The sequence below is a fragment of the Myiozetetes cayanensis genome, unplaced genomic scaffold (assembly GCF_022539395.1).
Source record: "Myiozetetes cayanensis isolate MyiCay16 unplaced genomic scaffold, myiCay2020 scf5-8, whole genome shotgun sequence".
Classification (NCBI taxonomy): Eukaryota; Metazoa; Chordata; class Aves; order Passeriformes; family Tyrannidae; genus Myiozetetes; species Myiozetetes cayanensis.
The window spans coordinates 2,553,309-2,567,547 of record NW_026087742.1 but is presented as its reverse complement, the minus strand read 5'-3'; the positions used below and the strand labels follow the sequence as shown (position 1 = coordinate 2,567,547).

The following is a 14,239-nucleotide window of genomic DNA, read 5'->3' as shown; positions in this document are numbered from 1 at the left end:
CCCCTGACAGTGCTGGGGAAGGAGACACACGTGGATATTCATGGTCAGGGTTCTCTGGAGATAAGGATGGGCTCCAAACTCACAGCAATGATAACCTGAACAGTCAGAGAACAGTCATGCCATTGCCACGAGGGTTAGGAAGGAAGCAGTTCTTATTTCCAGCTGCTGCAGGTAAATCCCTCGTTAAAATGTTGATTCAATTATATTGGGTGAGGAGGCACCACTCGAGTACATTCACCCTACAACGTGCTAAGCAATGGAAATATAGAGTTCAACGTAGTTTATGTGGTTTAGCAGGACATTCATCTGGAGCTGAAACTGTTTCAAAGACAAACTACTTCTCCTTATTAAACCCATGCTCATCAGACACCCAAACCAGGAATTTCTTGGTCTTGGTGTCTATGAAGGGCGTTATCTTTGCCTGTAAAGACGAAAAAAATCCAAAATGCAGCCATTAAAAAACCCTAAGAAACTCCTCCTTGCTCCTGATCAGGAATTAAGCTACCAACTTATTTTCCCCTCAGCTTCTCCTGCTCCAAAACCAATTTATTTCTATTTGAAAGAGTGTATGGATGGAGCCTCTTCCCCTGAGCACCTCCTGGATGTGATGTTGCTCCACACTTTTCCTTTCACAGGGCATTGCTGAATGACCCAGAGCAGCCATGAATTAGAAGTTCCATTTAGTTTTATTAAAAATAGGTACAGAAACACCAAAACCAGATAGGCTTTGGGTTTGGCTTTTGAACAGGTTTCATCCAATTTTTGTCAGTGCAATGACAATATAAGTCAGTGGAAAGGCTCTTTTAGTCCTGGAAGAGACCCAACAAAAGCACAGATATATTCATTCTTGCCAGTGGGGAATCAGGACTTGAACAAAACATGTTTGTAAACAGAGCTGGATTTAAAAAAATCCCATTAATTTGAGACACTCGCTTAGCAGTTATTCCTTATTTAAGAAACTACTCTGTATCACTCCATATGTTTAGAATAATTCCAAACTAAATTATTAGTGGGTCAACTTCGTCCAGCAAACAATTTTCACAGTCCCTTCAGTGGTCAAGACAGTTTTAAATCGATTTTACATTTTGTTCTGAGGGGGGGAAAAAAAGTATTTCTTAGACCTTATGCACCTGGTAAAGAGGAAGCTGCAGTTACACTCTGCACTTCAGTGATGCACAGCACATAAATTAAAAACACCAGTTATCTAGGGGATGAATTCAACAGATCTGGAGGCATTAAAAGGCTTCAGCAACTTACAGTGGCCATTCCCAAAATGCAGTCTTTTCTCATCAGTGCCATGTTTGGACTTCTTGTATCCACAGAATCTACAAGCAACAGAGGGGGAAGAAAAAAGTAATATAGAGAATTTTACGTGTTAACTGCAGGTGGAAACAGAATAAAATGTTTTCCCTCCACAATTAAATGCCTGTTTGGGAGTTTAATTATATTTACATTCTGTGTGCCCTATAGGGGCATGTGATGTTCTCGGGGAATTTGAGGAAATTGGCTAATGAGAGGATTTGTTGATTTTTTGGCCCCTACAGTTTAATTTTACAATTGCCTAAGAATGTGTTTATAGCATTTTTTAACAACTGCTGCCTGATTGGGGCTGCTGATGTCAGAGGGCTCATTACCAACTGTGAAGCAGCATTTGGAGCTCCTGGGCAGCAGGACAAAGGGAAAGGTTGCAAACCAGGATGGCACCCAACATCCCCTGCTCATCAAAGCCCCTCAGGGAAATGGAAGAGGGAGAAAATGTGCAAATCAGACCAAAAAAAAAACTAACCTCCCAATCAAGATGTACACCACAACTGTGAGCAGAATAATGGCTACTGCTGCTGAAATGGCAATCATTACCACCTGGCTGTTCTCACTGGAAATGGAGAATGCTGGAAAGTTAACACAAAAATACGTATAAATAACCTTACACACACACAGCAGGCATTACACCACAACTGGTATGTACATGGGGAACAGACAGGTTAAGTCATCACTCTGTGGCATTTGGTCTCCTGACAGATATTTAACCTGCTACATAAATTTTCATCAGACAAGTAAATACAAGGGAAGAAAACGTTAAGGCTCTGGCCACTTTTGACAACGTACCAAAGTCGCCTCTGCTACTGTTGATTTTCACTTGCAGGAAAAATAAGGGCTATTTTCTGCCCTGCACATGCCTCTTTGGAGTCACAGCATTGCTGCCTCTGCCCATTACAGACCTACAACTGCACTCAGCTACAGCTTGGCAACAGGAACAAAGTTATGCAATTTGTTGTTCCAACGGGTGACTTGAGATAGGCACCCTTGTCTCCTCTCACCTTCCATATTTCTGCTTTTTTTCTTTTTTTCCTTATTTTTTTTGTTACATTACTTTGCAGTGAAAACCCATTAAACTCTAAGGGGATAAATTTTTCATCTCTGCAACTGGTTGAGAGTGTATCAGAATTATAGGTCCTCACTTGTGTTATAAACCTGAGCAGCAGATAGGAGCCTTCAGTGAAAGCCTGACCTTCCACAAAGCAAAAAAATCTCTGATTATTCATCATCAGTCTGTATCAGCAACTGGGCACCTCAGCCAAGGCTGATTTTTTGATGCATTAAGCCACTTGCAGCTTCTAGCAAAGGGAAGGTCTGATGAACCATATAATACCAAGTGATGAGAAAGCAACATTTAAGACTCTGAACTCTATTAAGAGCCTTTCTGATACAACAACCAAGCTTGTAAAGGACATGTATAAGGTCATCAGTCAAGTAATGTTACTATCTACATATTAAAGCAGAAGGAGTGCCAGGCTACTAAATAACTACCCAGGACCACCCAGAAATGCAAAGACAGAGAGAAGGGACCCAAACAGCTCAACTTCCTGACCAGCAACTCAACTGAACCACCATCCTTGGCAGCCTGTGCATGTGTTTCATCTCAAGGCTACACAGACACATCAGCACCCTGCAGTAACACAGGAATTACACTGGAGCAATGACCAGTTTAATATCAATTCTCCAGGAGCACAGGTTTACAGTCCACAGGGTTCAGGCCACAAATTTGGAACAGTGTGAATCTGTTTTTCTCTCAAGGTTCCTCTCTCAACAAGAGCCCTGGTCTAGCAAGGTATCGATCCTGGCACGAGGTAGAATTAGGGTAGGGAATGGAAGACAATACCACCTGTGATAGTTGTGGTTTACTCCTTATAGCATGTTTCAAGTTTAATGATCAAATATAAAGTTATACAGCAATACTACCTAGAAAGATACATCCTAAATAATTATGAGATGTATTTCCTAAACTAGAAAAGGAGTGAAAGCAGCCATTCATATCAACCTGGCAGGCTGTCAGGATGGAGCATTTGAACAAATACATACAGTCTGGACTGGTTTCAAACTCAAACTTGCGGCTGTTTGTCCCATATCCAGCTGCAGTCCGGGCTCGGATCTGGAAGACATAGGTGGTGTCAGGTTTGAGGCCGCTGATGGTGACGTTGGTGCCTTTGGCTCTCAGAATAGTGTAGCTTGTCTCTTGTTCCTGCTTTTGGAAAGAGAAATTATCATATTAAAACCACACCCTACAAAAAAAAACCAGAAACAAGAGGTGGTGGGCACTAAATTAGCACAAATGAGCTGGGGAGAACTGGCATATTTTTGAATATTTATAGCCTGACAAATGCTTGCATAAACATTCATTTTCAGCTTCCTCTGAGCAAGAAATCTAAACCATTAGATTTTCTATGGCCTTATGCTGTAAACTGAATACTAGAGATGCTGAGTATATGATATTTTATTAAAGGGCTTTGCATAATTTTGTCCATAGTCTGTAATAAAACAAGAAAATTATGAAGAACGTCATTTTAAAAAAATGTAAAGCAGGTTAGCCTAATGCACCGAACTGGAAGTTGTAACAGGACAGCTTGGACATTTTAGGGCCCTGCAGAGATGTCTGTAGGATACAGCTTTTACTGCCTTGCATTTACCAGACAAGTGGTTACCTTGGTAACAGTCAGAAGAAAAACTCCACTCAGGGTCCTCAGCTGAGTGAAAAGGTGAATTTAACTGGTTTCCTATTATGCTATAAAAGCTGTAAGATCGACGTGTTCATCCTCATTTGGGCAAAAACTCCCTGAACTCTCTGCTGGACTACACTCCCAACCACACTCTGCCAAATAGCCACCTATTCCTGACATAATGACTTTCTATATAAAGTAAGAAGAGGACTATCTTGTAATTTAGTACGTTTGGATACACTTCACACTGTGTAAAAAGCTAATTCTCGTAAAAGTGTGCCTCAGCCCCGCTGTAAGCACATAATCTTAAAATTTAAGCATGCATTTGGAGCCTGAGGTATTGCTTATTTTACTAAAGCCATCCTGTACCAAAAGAGCATTTTTGGCTTCTTCAATATGGCAGCTGGAACTGTCTCAGAAAAAAAAATCTTGGACAGCAGCCACACATGTGGGAAGCTGTGAGAATCTCAATTGTTTAGGTTCCCCAACTGGAGCTTTTTTTTATTCTGGAGGTGGTGGGGATTTCACATGCTGTCCTTTTTTCCTTTGAACACCCTGCAAAACACTGAGCCCATTGAGTTCTGCCTGCTTGAAAACAGAAACTGAGTTAAGGCCTGTCGGATGTAAAGAATCTCACCTAATTCCCACTTTTTTTTTTGTATTTTTTTTTTTTTGGTGGCATTGCATTAACTTGTGAGGGTCTGATATTTTAACTTTGACAACACTGCAGTGCCCATGCACAAGGACAGAGGCTGGAAAACCCTCAACACACTCATTGCCAAAGCCTTTTCACCTTCATGTGTAAAGTTCAGGTGACTGGAGTTGTTTGAGTGTGTTTACTCTGCAGTGCTGTCCACAGTAATAAAGTTGGGATATTCCCAGTTAGCAGACAGATATCAGAAAATGTTCACTTTGGTGCTAAAGAAGCCCAAATACCCTGTTTTTGGCAGTCTTTGATACAGAGAAACAAAAACATTTACACCATCATTAGAGAGACTGCCCCAATCTCCACATAATATTCAACATTATGCACATGAGAAATCACAGTGAAAGGAAAAAAGGAAAACAAAACAAAACAAAACGCCAAACAAACAAAAAAAACCCCAAACCAAAACAGGAACCAAAAAGAGCAGCTAAGCTTGTCCCTAAAAGTTAACATCCAGAATCAAAACCTCAGATAGGGCAAGCTGGACCCAGCCTTCAAAGAACGGCTATAAAAATATTTACCATGGTCATTTTCTTGGCACACTAAAAACAAAAAGGAAATCAGCATTAGACCTCCTCAGAGTTTCCCAGGACTTCTCTGAAAAGTTTTCTGTTATAAATTCAGGGGAGAAAATTTACGGGAAGACATTCTAAAGAGCTAAAAGGCTTGAGTAAAATTAGTTATTTTTTGAACTTACAAAGGCCTACTATTATAATTTGCAGGCTTCCCTTATCTCCTCGTTCAGTTCAATGTAGGCCACTATTTTAATTTCAAAGACATAATAATCTTGTCTTTAAAACACAAAATCTTTTGTGTATGCTGTGACTGGACATTCATTTTGATCTCGCTTCGGGCCCCTTTTCTGAAATGCAAACATTTCTTTCTGGTGCAGATACAAATGTGCAAGGGAAAAAATAGTCATGGCCCTGTCTGTTAATAATCCTCGATGGAACTCGGAAAATAAACGTTTAAAACAATGGTATGGAGGATGTCATGGTATCTCAGTTTATGGGAAGCTTTTTACACACATATTTCGTAAGTCATTTTTTATGTTACTCGTAATCAAATCAGTGAAACACCACATAAAAGCCCGAGTTTATCTTTCTCGGGGATAAAGCAAAACTACAGCTGCCACGAGCAGAAGGGATACACAAAAAGGAGAGCCAGTCTTTGCAAGGGCAGAACCTCAATCAAACACTCTGATGATGAATTGGAACTTGCACCCACAAAGCATGAATATTTCTGCATAGTTTGCCAGACTTTACTGGGAAGCAAAGCCCACTACTGTTGGTGTCTCATTGGCAAACGACATTTTATAATGTTTTATAAAACATGTATTTGGAGGACATTTTATATTTATAGTGGTAGTACTACTGATTGGTATGTCCTTTTTTTTTTCAGATAAGCACAGAAAGTGCTTATATTATACACCATTTTGTTCCAGCAGCTTCATATAATACTTAAAAGGCCAAAACCTGGCTACACATCTTCGGGAGGGATCCACAGTCCTGATACTGCTTCCCTTATAGAGCCAGATGTGAAATCTTCACTGACATAACATTTCCTACAAATCTCCTGGAGCATACATGGCCTACCTACTCTAAAAGCCAGAATAATGAGGGTTTAAAAAGCAACCAAGTGCATTTGAATATAACTTACTTTATCAGCCTCAGAAAGAGCGCAAAGTGCACAGTTATGTGTTGGTTTTAACCAGTCTACTGACCACACAATTTCTATGATGGCAAAAGCAAATCTCTTTTAGCAACGAGAGACTGCAACTAAATTTCACTCACTGCTTGCAGAAGACTTCACCTTAATAAAGTGTGTGGGATTTAGCTGGCATAATTGTAAGTAGTATATTTAATTGAAACAATTAATAGTTTATGCATGGTATTTAGGAGATGGCTTTTTTTTCTGTATCTTTGCATGACAAGATACTCCTTCAAGAGAACATGATTATGTGCACAAGGACAAGGAAGGAACAATGTATATGGTTTGTGTAAGGAAAAAACAAACATGGTTTTGTTATTTGTGTGCTTTGATAGCCCAGACACTCAGAATTCAGCACAGCATTGTATGGATGGACTAAAATGGGGTGTTCATTTAGTACAATTAACTTATAGTAAAATTTTATCCCTTGGATGTTCCATACTGTATCTCCCCGAAAGAAGATTTTATTTCTTTTAAATGTGTTGAAGAAATGGTGACTGGGGCTTTATAATCGGCCCCCGAAGATTTACAAAATATACAATTCTATTTCAAACACTGAGTCCAAAAAAACTGCCCCTCTCAGTTCATAATTCTGTGAAGTGATTAAGGCCAGGTTGGATGGGGCTTTGGGCAACATGGGCTAGTGGAAAGTGTCCCTGCCTAGAGCAGGGACTTGGAACTAGGTGGTCTTTAAGGACCCTTCCACCCCAAACCACTTCGATTCGTCCCAAAAAGTTAAAACAGTTTCCCAAAACTGTAGTTTCTAGTTTCCCTACAAACATATAAAGCTCTACTCTCTCAGCTACACAAGTGCATTCATTGATGAAAAAACCCACTGAATGGGTTATTTAATTCTCCTTGCAGAAAGTAAATATTTTCCACATATTTTATGTGAATAATGCATTAGAAAAACTACACAGCATCATAATTTACGTACATTACATTCTGTTCTTATTCCAAATCTATTCTAACATCTTAAATACCAGTGCCATGAAGTTGCCCATAAATATGACGCATTCTTTGAAGTTTAAGAACAGCATAGCAAAATAATTTCACAAACAAGGTGTATGACAGAATTGGGCTATTACTCTATTAAACTGGGCTATTACTCTATTAAATGCTCTATCTTTTAATTTCTAAGAGATTACAAAGGGTATGTCAGCTAAAACCAAGCAGGATGGAAAAGAATGGCTCCACATAAATCATCTACCAGCAATCAGATGTGACTTGTCAGGGGAAATATCCAGATTGCTAAATGGGAAGGGTTTATTTCCTAGCAATTGCCACTCTACAGCAGTGGGGTTTCTGATGAGCACAACCAAGATGATTTCTGAAGCAGAAAAGCAAACAGGTTGGACTGGTTTATAAAGAAAGATCTCTTTTCAAAAAAAAAAAAAAGGAGCGAAGAAGGCATGCTTATAGATTTCAGATTAAAAAAGCATCATCTTCCAAAGGTGTTTGGGGAAGGGATGAAGAGTAACAGTCCAGAACAGGCTGCTCCAGCCTCAAGTAAATTTAACAGAGCATTAGTTTTATACCTGTTATAATTTGCAAAGCTTAAAAGGACAAGAGATTATAGTCTCCTGATAATAGATTTGCCTTTTTTTTTTTCCCCTCATAAACCCTGAGAAATAGGCTTCTGACTGCCCAGCAGACTGCAGAACACACATTAAAAAAAACACTGGTGCCAGAAGGGTTTTTTTCAACTTGGTTTTTTAAAAGCCTTTCTGCTCTAAATGGTCTGGCTCCTTTTGTCAAGCGTGTTGGCTCTCTCTGGTTTAAGAAAACTGTCTGGTGCATGTGAACTCCTGATTACAGACTTCAAAGGGAAGAAACACATGTGCAAGATCAGCTCCCTAAGACTGGTTGGTTGTCTTATAAAGCTGTCTTATGACAACCAGTTGTTCCACAAGAGTGGATACACCCGGTGGGAATGGCTTCATGCTCTGCCTGTGCATAAAACAGCACTGGAAGGGGACAGTTTTCTCGAACAGAAAAACCCCAATTTCAGTGCAGAACGGTGATCGAAACATCCAAAATCAACAAACACACCAATAAAACTTATTGGTGATTTAATTAAAATGAACTGAATGCACACAGCAGGGAAAAAGATCTCTCCCTTGGGAGCAACTAAAGCACAAGAGATCACCTGTGCTGGTTTTGGCTGGGGTAGAATTAATTTTCTTCAGAGAAGCTGGTAGGTAGTTTTTGGTTTGCACTGACACCACGCTGAGCGAATAAAGCTGGGGAAGAAGAAGAAGTGTGAGCTGGTTCTCCTTGATTTCTCAAGGCCCAGGATCTGGACTTGATCCTGTCCCCACTGAAACTGAAAAATCTAAGTTAAAAGTCCACATTTTTACCAAGGTCTTTGAAGGCTGAAGTGCTCACCAGAAAAAACTCCTCCCAAAATCATGCTCTCTAAATTTGGGAGAAATTTTTCAGCATATGACCTCCTGATCATCATTCCTCAAGATCAAGTGTGGGTTATCAATGCCACGTTGTTTCTCTAGTCAGTTCTGAGAGAAAACTTTCTGTAGATTAACTGAATACTCATGGAGCCTTTTTAACATCATTTTCCACCTCTCTGGTACCTATCAAATATAAGCCTGATTACTAGATATGAAGAGCACTAGCAAATGCTCAATTAAACCACTAATTCTGACATTTTTTTTTGGAGTTTGTTAACTTCAGCAGCAATATATTCTGTCAAAAGGTCTCTGTGATCTATCAAAAAATGGTTAATATCACTCTTCACAATAGTTTATGGGTTTTCAATTCTACCAGTAAGATTTACTAAAAGAAACATTCTATTATGAAGATACGTTTTCCTAATGACAGATGTGTACAGGATGTACAAATAAACAGCTGTTGACTTGTGCAAGAAAATGTCAGCAAAAGGCAGAATATATTTAATGATAGATTCTTCAATTTAGCTATTTACTTAAAATTTGTGAAGAATTCAGTTACTAACGAACAGTGTGAACTGCCATAGTGGAAACCAGCCCAAAACACAAGCCATCATTTTTCAAACAGTTTTTCTGTAAAAGTTATTTGTGCCACAGGGAAGCACCAGCACAGGGTTGCTGATAGATCAGTGTGAACACTGAGAGCACAACAGAACTGAAAAAGCAAAATGTACTCCAGAAAGAAAGAAAACAAAGGAATTGAGTGCATGTTTGTTCTGATGTGCTTGGGGATGAACTTGGAAGACAACACAGCACAACAATTTCAATGTTCTCGTCACCAAAAATTGAACAGTTTCAACATTTAATTAGTTTGAGGGGAACAGTGAGTGAATGGGGGTGTTTCTGAGTCCTTAACATAGACAAGATGCAATAATTTCATTAAGTATTGTCAAGAGCCTCCCCTTTGATCTTTCTTCCCACCTTTTCATAGTATTTGACCTCGTAGTCCAAGATGATCCCATTTGGATGTTCAGGTTCTTGCCAGGAGAGAGACACACTGTTCCTGGATGTTCTGTCTTTCCTTATGACTGTGATGGGAGATGGAGCTGCAGAGGGGATGGGGTGGGGGGGGAGGAGGAGGAGGGGAGAGAGAAAAGCAAATTGAGTTTATCTCTGTTCCAATTCTTGGTTGAGAGCATGGTTTCCATTGAACAGACTCCTGAGCAAAGTCTGGATACAAGCCTGGCCTTGTCTCAACATCCAGCAGCTGGATTACTCCTGGTACACACGTCTGGGAGCACACTGGCCTCGTGGAAAATGAACTGAGATTCTCTGTTAGGTTGGAGGCAGCACTGCAGATGGTTTTGATCCACTGCTCCAGGGGAAGCAATGAAATATATTCCATACACTAAAATACAGAATAAAATAGTAGTACTACCTATTTGCTATAATGCTGAAGTTTTATCATCACCAGAAGTCTGACAACATTTTCCTGTGCAAGTGTTAGCCAGTGCTGGGATGGATTATGTACAAGGGGCTCCTGGTAGCCATGGTCAGCAATAACCACCAGCTTACTGCTGATGGTTACTCAGCCTCTTCTGTAACGTTATTGGGTGAGCTCTCCAGAGAAAAATTACTCCCAGGTACACTCCTCCTTCACCACATTGCTTTGAAACTGAAATCTGAATGAAAAAAAACCAAAACCAAACCAAAACTAAGCTACAAAACAGCCTAATTTTTTACATGCACTGATCAGAGTTAGGCATTACAACTCATTGCGTGCCACAGGCTCACCCACAACTTGGAAATTATATCAATGAGGCCCACAGATACAATCATAATTACTTAAGATTCTTGAACATCAGTTCAGTTTTAGACCACCCAGCTCTGTGCCTTGTTCCCAGACCAGGTCTAGGTTTCCTGGACTCGCTGAAAACCATGCAATTTTTTAAAATTATTTTTTTCCTGTTTCTTTTGGTTTGGTTTCCCACTCCAAATGCTTCTCTTCCGTGGCTTTGGCCAAAATTCATCAGATTTTATCTTACAGATCACACACTAAAGGTTGTAACTGTCATTTAAAAAAAAAAATCTTTTACTAATAAATGGCCTTTTATGTTAACATATAAAGAAAATGTGTTTATAAGTTCAACATTTTGCTATCCTAATAAAAGAAGCTCCAGAGCTGATCTAAACAATTTAATATCAGCTGAATCCTATAAAGCTTTTACTGTTCACATAAAACTAGCTGTACTTTACAGGCATTACATATTTTCATGCTTTAGCCAGTGCCCTTCCTCTTGGGGTTTGCATTTCTGCAAGAGAACTTTCAATAGCCACAAAAAAAAAAAATTAAAAAACCCCCAAACAACAAAAACAACAAAAAAACCTACAACCAAAAAAACACCCTCCCCCCAAAAAAAACAACACAAAACCCCCAAAAAACCACCAAAAACCCAAACAAACAAAAATACCAAACCAAAACAAACCAACCAAACACGAAAAGCCCCAACAAGTTTTAATTAAAATAAATTTTGGAAAATTCATTCTGCTTATGATTTTGCTAAGCTTCCATGAAAACACACCTTTAAGTCCTGAGTCATAATCTAAATGTTGACATCGTCCTTTAATGGAGTTCATTCTGGGTTGAACACAGAGCAGCATTTTCATATTTTAGATGGTTCACAATAGCCTTTTGAAAATACTAAAAAGCTGGGTTTTGGGGTTTTTTAGGGTTTTTTTCCCCCCCCCAGCAGGAAGAATTTATCCTGAAGTTAAATTACTAAAATCAATTCTTGGAGGGTTTGGGATTTTTTTAATGAGGTTTATTTATTTCAAGGAGAAAGGGAAAGAGCCTCTTTTACTCACATCTATGTTGGTGAAGAGCTGAAAAGCATGAGGGGAAAGGATACAGGGCTTGTTTGTAATTAACATCCTTCAGTAATTCCACTTGAATTCCACTGTGGCACAAGCCAGTGCTGGAGCCAAAACACAAAGTGCTTAGCAGGCTGAACTTCTCTACTGTAACCAGTTCTATAACTTGTATACTCAGACTTGCTGCTTTTATGCTCTCATAAGTCATTTTTATGTCTTCTTTTTAAGTCAAGCTATTCATCTTTTTTTAATATGTGAGTAGATCTCCGAGCCCAGTACCCCAGCTGGTAACACTTCCCATTAAGGTAACATTAATACTGATTTTATGAATAATTAATATGTGATTAACAGAAATGGCTTTTCCCCCTAATAAATTATGGCAATTTGTGCTGTAACAGATTCTCAGGGAAGGCTGAAACAATCCTACATGCTCCAATACAGATGTGCTCTTAAAAAAAAAGCTTTCTTCTAACACAGTATTAATTCTTTTGAGCTCATTTGCACACATCTCTGCAGATGCTACCAGTAACTTATCTCACAGCAGTTTATTAGAAAAGCATCTGCTGCACAGTTATCAATAACATTATAAAACATTCATACACCGTTTCTAATCCCCAGGGCTCCCAAAGCTGCTTAAAAATTGTACAGAGTGCCTGGAAACGGAGGGAGATGAATAATCAGGGGAACACAACATTTCAGGCACCTTTAATCCCGCACCAGAATAGAGATAAAATGAAAAAAAATTACCAGCACAGAACACGGCATCACCTTCCTTTGCTGGTCTGGGAGCAGCTGGGCTGTCAAAATTTTAAATCTTAATGCAATCTTTCTTTGTTTGTTTTTCTGCTATACCTGTTAGACAGGTGGCTTTGAAAAGGGGTGGAACTCTTGAAGTCAACTGAAGAAAACACCTTGTTCAGGTGACTACCAAGTTCCAGGGGATTTCAAAGGATGACTTCTGGTTTAAATAAGTGGATTTAAGATACAGTGAGAGTTAAGGTAACCTGCCCTGTGGTCCCAGCTCAAGGCTGAGGAGGAATAACTTGGGATTTGGACCTTTGGATTAATTTCTTTCCATATGCATCCCCAAAATGCAACGTGAAACTTAAACTGTGTGCTGAGCAGTGTCCAAGCAGAATTCAGCCTTAATTTACATTTTGTAACACCAGAGCAGCTCAATTACTGTATTTTATAATTTAATTGGAAGGGTCTGAAAATCCAACAAAGAGAAAAAACGTAAAGAAAGTTAACATTATAAAGCATGAAACAGTAAAGGCATCACAATGTGCAGCAATGCATATAGTTTTTAGTCTTCTCTACAAGAAAGAGAGAACCAAGAGTTTCCTGTTTCCTGAAAAGATTTAAATAGCTGCAATAGGGTGAGACAGAATTCAAAATCAGGCTACAAAGAGGAACACAAGTACTTAATAATTAGGATAGCCTTTTTTTAACTGAAGTTCCATGATTATTTTAAATGAACAGACAATTAGATTGTGCAAGAATAGAATGTGAGACCAAATATTTTAACTGTTTGCACCTCCCACCAACAAAAAAAAAGTTTGCACTATGGGTTAGCAAACAATAAGACATTATCAAGCCTCTTAGGATGAACTGAAGTTTTAAAAACTATATTAAAGTATCAATAGCAATACAACAGCCGGTTTATCATTTAGAAAACACGCATTTAAAGGTAAAATTTTAGGGGAGTACTTTTTTAGACTAAAAAGATGAATCAGTTCCATGGCAGTCATTTTTAATCCCATTTTTAATCCCGTGTCTCGTTTGCCTCTATATATTTACGTTTTCATTGTTGTTTTGATTAATACATTAGCACTCCTAACTTCTTCACTTGGATAAGAGCTGTGGCTTTTTTATAATTAACTTCAGGCTTGTGTGGCCATACACGAAGAGGTTTGGTCTCAGCAGACTCATGCAAAGCACACTGAGGTGTTTTTACACATCAGATATTAGCATTTATTTGGTGCTGCAGTCCAACTGGTTAATATGAGCATCTAAAACTCCCCAGAGCCCCACGGGGAAATGGACTTTGAGCACTTTCAGGTAGCATTTGTGACAACTGGGAACGTGGATGTTGAAAAGGGAACAAACACAATGATCCAGGGAGCTCAGACTCACAAGTGTCAAAAACACCCCCTCAGCCACAGCTATTAAAGGTGCAAGCAAACAACACGAAGGATCGAGCAGGGCCGACAATAAAACTCTGCTCAAATTGATTTCCCAGCGAAACCGACCCCAACAGATCATTTGTTTTCCTCCAGTTTAATAGCAGCTATATATAAATTTCCTTATTGACTTTTTCCTTATGCCTGGGTTATTGTTTTCATATGTGACTGGCTTACAGATGTACAGAAGTACTAGGAGAAAATTCCTTCTATTGTGACAGGGAGAACTCAGTATTAACCTGGGGAAGCCAACAACTGCTGAAACGTTCAGAGGCTTTTTGTTTCTTGCTCAGGTCTCTAGATCACAAGCTTCAGGAAAGGATTTAATTCTAAAATGACCCACAGCTCCCTTCCAGGTTTTGCTTGCAG

The 14,239-nt window shown here is 39.2% G+C and overlaps 1 protein-coding gene across 2 annotated transcripts in view; it reads right to left on the bottom strand.

Annotated features, from left to right (window-relative positions):
- Positions 1 to 14,239, bottom strand: part of EPHA3 (EPH receptor A3) — a 183,041-nt gene that overhangs the window by 37,509 nt on the left and 131,293 nt on the right. The window contains exons 6-9 of one of the 2 annotated variants that reach the window (XM_050333637.1): positions 9,798 to 9,922; positions 3,361 to 3,520; positions 1,787 to 1,889; positions 1,258 to 1,325 (exon numbers count right to left, since the gene is read on the bottom strand). In XM_050333637.1, the coding sequence (XP_050189594.1) occupies positions 1,258 to 1,325; positions 1,787 to 1,889; positions 3,361 to 3,520; positions 9,798 to 9,922 (456 nt within the window). Of the gene's footprint in view, positions 1 to 1,257; positions 1,326 to 1,786; positions 1,890 to 3,360; positions 3,524 to 9,797; positions 9,923 to 14,239 lie in introns of both variants that reach the window. The other variant, XM_050333636.1, reaches the window with a different exon arrangement.